The sequence below is a fragment of the Pseudonaja textilis genome, chromosome 10 (assembly GCF_049901715.1).
Source record: "Pseudonaja textilis isolate UNSWEBS1 chromosome 10, rPseTex1.2, whole genome shotgun sequence".
Lineage (NCBI taxonomy): Eukaryota > Metazoa > Chordata > Lepidosauria > Squamata > Elapidae > Pseudonaja > Pseudonaja textilis.
The window spans coordinates 21,132,658-21,142,811 of NC_141999.1; the positions used below are offsets into that span (position 1 = coordinate 21,132,658).

Below are 10,154 nucleotides of genomic sequence, written 5' to 3' on the forward strand. Positions count from 1 at the left end.
CAGTACTGCACTCTCACCACTACGCCACCGAAGCTTAATGCTTCCACCTGAAGTGGGTCATTTAAAACTGATTTCATATCCTTATTTAAAACGTTTATATACTTGCTTACGTTATAATCCTTGATTTACGACCATTTGTCCAGTGGCTGTTCGAAGTTACAACAGTAATGGAAAAAGTGACTTATGACCGTTTTCCACATTTACAACCGCTTGCAGCATCCCCATGGCCACGTGATCAAAATCCAGATGTTTGGCAACTGGCTCATATTTATGGCCGTTCTGTCTCCCAGGTCATGGGATCCTTTTTTTGTGACTTCCTGACAAACCAAAGTCAACGGGGAAGCCGGATTCGCTTAACAATTGGGTTACTAACTTAACAGCTGCAGTGATTCACTTAACAACTCTAGCAGGTCACAAAATGGCCCCAAGAGGTCACAAAATGGCCCCAAACTTCCTGCTTAACAACCGTCTTGCTTAGCAACAGACATTTGGGCCTCAATTGTGGTTGTAAGCCGAGGACTACCTGTAACCAACTACAGGCGGCTGTATAATCAGTGTTATCCATTTTGTGGGTATTTTCCTGTCCTGCTTCTTGCTGTTCACTTCTCGCTTAGGACCGGATGTTGTTCTTACACGTCTGTCTCCCCCAACAGAACCAGAAGCCTACCTCAGAGGAGATCCTACTTATTGCTGAACAGTTGAACATGGAGAAGGAGGTGATTCGTGTCTGGTTCTGCAACCGCCGCCAGAAGGAGAAACGGATCAACCCTTGCAGCTCTGCTCCCATTTTGCCTGCCCAGAGCAAGCCTGCTGGCTACAGCCCTCACATGGTAAACTCCCACTTTTCCCTCTGTCTCAGCTGACCTCCCGGGTGGCTTTCCCGTGGGATGCTGACATTGGCAAAAGCCGCTTGAAGGACACGTCTTACCTTATTTTTGCCCACTTGGAAGGCTGGGAGTTCAATCCTAATTTCTCCCCTAAGGTGCAAAGGGAAAATATCTGCTGTGAACTCTGTGTGGGTGTCAGGAAGGGCCTCCGGCCAGTAAATGCACAACTCCATTCAGTCGTGCCAATTCTACTCTGATTAGGGACTACGGGGTCGCAAAGCAGGACCTATCAGTGCAGGTTCTTTGTTCATGTCAGAAGCACCTTCAAATTAGGGACATACAACGTTCAACACTGAGCAAGTAAACCGCTCCTCCACCACCACCACCACCCAAACTGCATGCCAGTTCCATCTGAGGAAATGCAACCCTCTGGAGAACTAAGCTTGGGAAATGCTCAGCATAAACTGGTCCATGAACCCACAGCCACTTGGTCATGCTGAAATAGTGGTTGATCCCATCCAGAGTCCAACAGCCTCCAGGCCCTGAGACAAGGCTTGGCAGCATCTCTTGGTGAGCCAGGATTTCAGAGGTGCAGTGGGTTGTCCTCAGCGTGCTGTCCATCATCTTCTCCATTCAACAAGTCCCTGAATAGCACTTTGGGGAAAAAACCTTTCCTGCCCTCTGGTGGTGCAAGAGAGAAAGCTCCCTACCTGGGTTTACATCTGTTATGTCGGTGACAGGCTCTCCTCTCTATCTTTTTGTTCCTCAGGTGACCAGCCCAGGCACTGGCACAAGTTTGCCCCTCTCCCAGGCTTCCAGTAGTCTGAGCACAACAGGTACAATGGTCCCCTTTTATGTTCCTTTCCTATATTTCCCCTTGGAGTAGTTCACTGGGGTGGAGTGACGAGAGCTTGTTGGGACGGTGCGAAATGGACGTCGTTGAGGAATATAAGAGCATCCTGATCGTTGACCCACAAAGTTGGTTAAGGGATTGTTGAGATTGTTGAGGGTCTGGATTACAAGAGGGCAAAATTAGGGATTGATCATACTGAATGCCTGAAACCTGGGGAGGGAGGGAGGGAGGGGGCACTTGGTTAGGGTTAGGGTTAGGGTTAGGGTCATGTGATAACCTTTTACAGCCTTCTCACAAAGCCAGTGCGGAAGCCAGATTCCCTTAACAACAAGTGCCGTTATTAGCAACAACTTGCAGGGACCCCCCCGTTACACCCATAGCAAGAAAGGTTGTAAAAGGGGCATGACACACTTAACTGTCTTGCTTAGCAACAGAAATGTTGGGCTCCACTGTGGCCATAAGTGGAGGACTACCTGGGAAGACCAGATACCTAGCTTGGCATTGTCTACGCGAAGCTCCCCTGCTAACTTCCTGTTCTTATTTTGGGGCAGTTACTACCTTGTCCCCAGCAATCTGCTCCCTAACCCCCAGTCGGACAGCGGTTGGAGCAGGGGGCACCACCCTCAACTCGGTCACGCCACCCCCAAGCAACAGCACAAACCCCAGTCCTCATCCAGCTCTCAGCTTGCAAGGCCTGAATCCCAGTACGGGGTAAGTGGCAAGACGGGGAAAGCTTGTGGAGGGTTGAGTCCTTTCAGAGGTTGGAGGGCGACCCTCGGCGGGGCTTCTTTAACACCCCCTTAACAGGATGACAAGAGTTGAAGGGGACTTTGGAGGTCTTCTAGTCCAACCCCCTGCTCAAGCAAGAGGATCCTCTGCCCTAGAGGGCAAGACATAAAACCCACATTGACTGAGCTGTTGTCAGTTGGATCCTACTGATGCATTCCTGGACACACACCCGAGAGGAAAAAAACGCGCATGGCGGGGGGGTGGGGGGGGTGACCAGAGCACGGTCCTCTTTGCCACCCCAAAGCCCCCACTTTAACTTGCTGCCTTTGATTTGCTTGCAGAAGCACAGTGCTAGGGGTGAATGCAGGGTTAAACCCAGCGCTAATGGCCACCAACCCACTGGCCACCATACAAGGTTTGTGAAAGAAAAGACCAAAAAATAAAAAAAAATACCCATGGTGTCGTGGCTGCCATCCACTCCCCACTCCACTGGCTTGCTGTGGCGTGGGAGGAAAAGTGTGCGAAGGAACGGATGTGAGTTTGTAGAGGTTGCAGGTTGGGCGCGCAACATCTGTGGATTGCTGCACATACCTGCTTGCGTGATTTGGCGTGGTGGTGGTAAAATAACTATGGATCCTTTTAACAACTGCAACAACTTAACAGATGTCATTCCGGGCTCATTTGTGGCCCTAAGTTGAGGACTATCTCTAAGGACCAAGCCTTATGAAAGGGTCCAGAGACTCGGCTGCTTATCCCACACCAGCCTAGGAGAATAGAATAGACAGGGATGCCAGAAGCAGCTGAGACCTACAGGATAAAAGAAAATGCATGAGAACCACCTATATTTAAGGTGTACCCCATATATAAGAAGCCAACGGCGAAGGTTCTCCATCAGTTTGAAATAAGGCATCCTCAACATGTGTGGCTTATCCAAACCCATCGGTTCTTTTTTCTGTTGTAATTGTAAACCACCAGAGTCGTTTTGGGAATCGGGTGGCCTTTAAATCAAAGGAACAAAGAACAGGGATGATTCCCAGTTGTGGATCTCCACCTGGAGTTAAACAGGAGAAGCTGTGGAGATCCTTAGGTGATGGTTGGAGGTTGGGCTTGGCAAGACAGAGTATCATCCCCAAGAGCGACCAATGCCGTTTCTACCAGCCTGACCCCTGGCGTGGGAAAGCTGCTTATCTGGGTTCTTTTTTTCAGCCAGGACCCTGATATGAATCCTGGCTGAAAATAACCCAGGTAACCTGCTTCCCCTAAGATCTTTTGCAGTTGTTTGGGATTGTGCAGATGGAAACGTTAAAGGTAGGACACGTCATTTCCTCTTTCAAGGAGGCATTTACCGAATTACACCACTTCCCCACCTCTTGGCCTGACCTAAGACAGCAAGATTGCTTGTGAGCTGGTGTGCAAGTGTAGTACAGGTGTGTGAGAGTGCAGCCAGTCGGTGGAGTCCCTCACAACCTTCTCTCGTTCATCTTGAGGTTTTTCTCCATTCCATCTTGAATTTGCACATATCAGAAGGCGTTTCACGCACCATTACATGCCTCATATCATATATGCTAACCATCGATCGTGCAACCTGTCTTCTCACATCATGCATCTTTTCCGTGTGAATCATGTTTGGGGGGGAAGAGAAGTAACAGAGGGGGGAGGGGGGCAAGGAAGAGCCATTTCAATTATACCTGTCTTTTTGACACGGGGGAAGAGTCTCCAAAGAGGAAGCATCTTAATTTTTTTTTTTTTTGCAAAGATAAGAATGGTTTCCTGTGAGTGGTGCGGTGGCCTAGAGGTGGAGCTCTCACCTCGCAATCAGGAGGGCGTGAGTTCGATCCTAGGTAGAGGCAGATATTTCTCTCTCTCTCTCTGGGCGCAATGAGGATATATCTGCTGAACACAACTCCGCACTGGCGACAGGAAGGGCATCCGGCCAGTAAACATTCAGCTCTATTCGGTTGCCCAGACTCCACCCCGCAATGGATTATGGGGGGTCATTAAAAGAAGGTGATAAGAATGGTTTCCTGCAAGATTGTCCATCAGAGGGCAATCTTGGCACTGTCTCTCTTTGGGCCGATTCTATATTGACCCCAAGGCCAAGGACAGGATGCCACTGCTGATGTGGCCTAACCAGTGTTTCTCTCTCTCTTTCTTTGCATAGCCCTGGCCAGTGGTGGAAGCCTGCCAATTACCAGCCTTGATGCCAGTGGTAACTTAGTCTTGGGTACCACTGCAGGCACAACTGGAAGCCAGAGCATCGTGACCTCGCCGCTCTTCCTCAACCACGCGGGCCTGCCTTTGCTGAGTGCTGCCCCCGGAGGCGTGGGGCTGGTGTCAGCAGCTGCTGCCGTGGCTGCTTCTATGCCTAGCAAGTCCCCTACCCTGACTTCCTCCTCCTCCTCTTCCTCTTCCTCCTCCTCTTGTTCCTCATGCAGCTCCTCCAGTGACATGGTGCAGACAATGGGGCAAGTTGGAACTGGATCCACCGAACCGGATGCCAAGACGGAGTGAGGACTCAGGAGCATCCACGCTGCCTTTTCTGACATGGCGGGGGTAGCCAGGAGTGGACGTACAAACCGACACATGAAACCAAAAAAAAAAAAAAAACCAAAACAAAAACCCAAGCAAACCAAAATCACCAAAACCAAACATAGAAATGTCAGCAACAGCCAAACGAAAAAAAAAAAAAAAACCAAACCAAAACCAAAAAATAAGCAAACAAGCAAAGCAAAAAGGGAAAAAAAAGGAAGAAACCAAAAAAAGAAAGTTCCCCAAACCTTTGGCATTCATTTGTTTTTCCCCTCTGCAAAAGGTGACAGTCGATGGTCTGTTTGGTTTTTTTAATGATTTATGTTTTTTTTTCTTCATCTGCTCGTTTCCTGGACAGTATCAGAAAGGAAACCAATAAATGGGGATATTTTTTTTGTAAAAAAAAAGAAAAAAGAAAAAAATACTTTTAAAAGAACCTTTAAAAATCCTTAAGGGGAATACAGATCTCACACCAAAAATCACCAGTTCTAGCTTCACCCAAAGCTTTTTACAAACTTTTCTATCTTCAGTGTCTGGTCGAATGTCTTTCAAAATGCTTTTATTTATTCTTATTTATTCTTTCTCTTTTCCTTGGATCCAGAAAGAGTTTGGGCAGGAAAAGAATGGATTGATTTAATTTCAGGATCTTCCTATAAATATTTTCTTTATTTTTTAAATGATTAACAAATGTTTCTGGTTTTTTTGCTCTCTCTTTTTTTTTTAATGAAACAAATAAGAAGCTTTATACAAATAGGGGGATTCTTATAAGAAATGAAGGCTAGGATTTTCAAAGGCAATAATGAAAATCAGACACCGGGTTCCCTTTCTGGAAACTGGTTTCTTGATTGATGTCCTGCAATGAGTTATTTTTTAAATTATTTCTGCTGCATCTTGTTTGCAAAGAGGTTATTTGATTCATCAGCCCTGGGATAGGCTCCACTAAAGGAGTTTGTGATCACAAAATTCAGATTACTTGCCAGCCAAAATCTATATTAGTTCTCTGGGGCTAAAGAGGTGGGGAACCGTTTTAAAAAAATTTCTTTGTTGAAGTCCCTTTTGAGATGTATACATTGCAGCAGGCATTTGATGCATCAAAACCCAGATATTTGCAATGCCTGTTTCTGTCTCTCTCAAAGACTTCCCCCCTATAATAAGAATGAAGGAGTTCCGTCCGGCTGGAATTACTTTATTACTGTTAGCAGGGCTACTCAGAGGGTCTATAATGTAAGTACTTTTTGCAGGACAAGAGGCATTATTGAAAGTCACAGTCTTCAAATTTTTAAGGATGGGCAGCACTAAACCTTTGCTTTTTTTCTATCAGCTTGTACCTTTTCTTTGCCAGCTTTAATTTTCTATTGAGCTTAGCTAAAAAAATGTTTTTAATTGGTTTTGCCTGGGGTTAGTATCAGGGGTTATTTTTTTGAAAACAGGGGATGTGTGGTTTTTTATTTTTATTGTTATTATTATTTTTATAGCTGTGTTCTGAAAAAAAATACTCATATTCCAGTGCCTGACAAAAACCAAAACAAAAAAAAATGGGAATTTCAGCATTCTTTACATTTTTCAGAAAAAAAAACCAAAAATTGATAGACATCACTACAGAAAACAACAAAATGAAGACCACTGGGGAATATAAATAAAAGCAAAGACAAAAGAGGGATAAAAAAAAAAAATCTTCTCAGAAAGTGGGTATCACAGAGACTCGGAGGCGAGAGAAACTTTTAACCAAAAAGAACCAACCAAGCAAACAAAAGAACCTAAAAGAAATAACCACAAAAAACTTTTAAATGAAGAAGAAAGGATGAAAATGTGTGGGAATAAAGGGGACATCTTTACTTTCTCTGGTTAAGACAAAATGGCTCAACCGTCTTTCTCTGTCCTGAAAAAAAAAATACCTCATGGAAAGTTGTGTTGAGAAGCCAAAATTTTATAAATGGCAAAGAGACAAATAAATAAGTAAACCAAATCAACTGAAGTGGGGAGGGCAAGATCAGAAGATTCTGTAACTTTCTCCCGGAAGTCTGGAAAGCTTTAAAAATGGCTTCTCAAAACACTTACTTTGTTTTGTTTTGTTTTGAAACTTTTTTTTTGTACATTTCTTTTCTTGGTCTTCTTGGTTTTCGTTTTAACTGGATGGTTTGGGATATATTTTTTTTTTAATACGTTGGGTGGGTTAATTGATGTTTTGGGGGCTCTTTGAATGTTTGTCTTTTATTTTCAACTCCTGCGAACCAAAGTTTTGCTGTTGCAGAGAAGGAAGTTAGCCATGGCATACTGCGATCTGGTAGAAAACAAAAACCAAACAAAAAGGACAGAGTTAAAAAAAAAAAAGATAAACAAGCAAACAAAAAAAAGTACTTTGAACCTTTCTTAAAGGACAGAAACAAAAAACCCTCAACCTCATTTTATCTCCTGCTTTTGCTGTGCTCTAACGTTCAGGTGGGTTTGAGATAACAAAAGAAAAAAAAATACTGTGAAACTTTCCAAAACAAACAAATCAACAACAAACAAACAAACAAAAAAAAAAAACCAGGAAACACCTAGTTTAAAAGACTGACTTGAAAAAAAAAAGAAAAGTTTTCATCCCATTCTGTGCGTGAGTGAGAGAGAACCGCCAAGTATTTATTCAGCCCTTTTAAGATTTCAGTTACGGTATAATGGTGGACATCTGGGGAAAAAAAGAAACATTGGAGAGAAATATTTCTCTCTTTTTCTCTCTCTTTCTCTCTCTCTCTCTCTCATGTGCTACTGAACGTGTTTCTAGGTGGAATGTAACTGTTTTAGTGATCTTTGTTATTTTTCTTTCATTTTTACTTTTCGGGGGGGGGTATCTATTTTTTTTTAATAGAGAATATTCTATGTTCCGCTTTATCGCTTCTTACTGTATTAAGAAAAAAGACAAAAAACAAACGCTAAAGGTTTGCAACAAAAAAAAGATAAAAAGGGAAAAAAACGAAACAAAAAACAAACAAAAAAAATACCAAAAACCAAAATGTGTTTTTTTTTTAAAAAAAAGAATTGATTCTAGACCAAAAATGACCCTATCTCCATGCATGGAGCTGAGTGGTGGTTGAACAGGCGTGGAGGGAAAACCGTCAAGATTTTATAGGGCAAGTAAGGATGTTGGGAAGTAGGTTAGATTGCTGTCAACCTGGAGACGAGTGGGAGCAGCAGCTTTCTCAGAAAGACGAAAAAGGTTAGGAAAAAAAGAGGGTGGCTGGGAATTGCTCCCTCTTTTTGCCTTCAAAATCCAGCCAAATGTTTGACCAGAGTGGGACAGAGGAAAATATACACAAGCAGGTTGTAGGTATGATGCCTCTTTTTAAAGTGGTCTGGCTTTAGCTTTAGGAAAGGAGATGTGGGAGGTATCACCGTCTCCCCTTCCAAATTGGTGATTTTTTTTTGGTGAATTTTGCTATAGGGATGGTTGTGGTTGATGGATCCAGAGAAAGACGGCCTCTTCTTTAGTTTTAAATTGGCCGATGATTTTTATTGATAGGTCAAAGTCCATAACCAACTATACCTCTCTCTAGTCCACGTACTTCTTCACCTGGCTGGTTTATTTAAAAAAAAATGAAAAGATGCTCGAAAAATAGCTGCATCTCTTTGTTCTGCTGCGCTCCCCTCCACGCTCCTAGGAGTTTTAGAGCGAGGAAGGAAATAAAGTAAAACCAAAGCTGTCAAACCAAATATTTGCTCACATGCCTCCGTGCCAGTGCCCGTCCCAGGGTTGGGGGGAGGGCACGAGGGAGGGAGACAGGCTAGCCACCCCCTCCCTCTCCTTACAGTGCCAAGACATCCACCACAAGGCTCTTTGGAGATAGCCCGCCATATACCTCATATACTTTAATGATAAACCAAATAGAAAAGCTTTATTAAGGGTGTGTGCCGTGCAGGTCTGCTTGGGGCAGTGGGGATCCGGTGCAGCATTCCTCTCACCCTATCGGGGGGGAAAATCAGGAAGACAGCCCAGGTCCAATGAAATCTGATCTGTTCAGTTAAGCTTCTATCTATCAACCTGGAAAGGGACAACGTGGCTAAGATGGAACCATGACAAGGACTGAAGACTGCGTCCACGAAGACGTGAAAATGGAAAAAATTTTTTTAAAAAAGACACACTAAGGGGCTGGACATTGCTCTGTGGGGCCTCGCTTCCCCGATGTAACTGGCACTTCGTACATCAGGGTGAAATTGGAGGATAGCTGGAATTCAGCTGTGATGCAAGAGCGTTTTTGTATCAAAGAAAGTTGAAGCTGGGCTTTCTGTTTCTCGTTGGACACGAATCTCCTTTAGAAACCTTGACTGGGACCACGTTCAGGTCTAATGGAAGGTCTTCTGCCTTCCATGAACTGGCTTCTCCAGGTTGCTCTCTATCAAACTCTGACCGGTGTGGAGGTTAATGTGAAAAAGGGAATCTTGTTTATATGCCCAGGAGGGTCAGTCAGTTTGATAGCCCTAGAGGAGTGGATCAAATGGGCTGGCTTTTTGCATGAAGGATGCTGTACTAGAACCCAGTTTCTTGCCAACACCACCCCAACATGACTGGCCTGTTGCTGTAGCCGACCTGGGAGCAGTGGGAAAATCGTGTGATAACTTTGCCAAAGGTAGTTAGTTCCTAGTATTCATTTTTTTTTAAATTTTTAATCTTCCGGGGTCTGATCCTGTCTTGTTAATTTATTTGTAACTGTGGGGCTTAGAAGTGACTTGAAAAAAAAAATAATGATGATGATGATAATGTAACAAATATTCTGAGTGCTTTTTTAATTTGTTCTTTCATTTGGTTCTGTCGTGGTTTTGTGTTTTTTTTTCCCTGTCTTTTTTTAAAATTAAAAACAAAAACAAAATAAAAATCTTGCAACCAAAGATGAGTTGGAAAGAAGTTGAGAATCTGTTATGGTGACTCATTCATGGCACAGAACTTGCAGGTCACAGGAGGAAAGAAAAAAATTGTGGATCAGCAAGTTGGCACCTGAAAACAGTGTTCTGCCCACGGATGCGTCTTCACCTCCCAGTTAGGCTCCAAAGGTATTACTGGAAGAGAAAGTGATCTACAGACGATTGTTTGTTTGCTTTCTAATATAAGGGTACAGGTAGTCCTTGACTTATAACCATAATTGACACCGTTGCTAAGCAAGGTGATTGTTAAGTTGTGCCCGATTTCACAATTTTTTTTTTTTTTTTGCTATGCAGCAAATCATTCAAAGCACACAGTCATT

At 43.6% G+C, this 10,154-nt stretch overlaps 1 protein-coding gene across 5 annotated transcripts in view; it reads left to right on the forward strand.

The window, feature by feature from the left end:
- POU2F2 (POU class 2 homeobox 2) overlaps positions 1-9,803 on the forward strand; it is a 106,696-nt gene extending 96,893 nt beyond the window's left edge. For 3 of the 5 annotated variants that reach the window (XM_087940105.1, XM_087940104.1, XM_087940106.1), the window contains 5 exons: positions 654-830; positions 1,597-1,663; positions 2,232-2,391; positions 2,751-2,824; positions 4,571-9,803. In XM_087940105.1, the coding sequence (XP_087796231.1) occupies positions 654-830; positions 1,597-1,663; positions 2,232-2,391; positions 2,751-2,824; positions 4,571-4,920 (828 nt within the window). In that variant the 3' untranslated portion in view covers positions 4,921-9,803. The remainder of the gene's footprint in view (positions 1-653; positions 831-1,596; positions 1,664-2,231; positions 2,392-2,750; positions 2,825-4,570) is intronic. The other 2 variants (XM_087940107.1, XM_087940108.1) reach the window with 1 other exon arrangement.
- Positions 9,804-10,154: the final 351 nt, after the last annotated feature.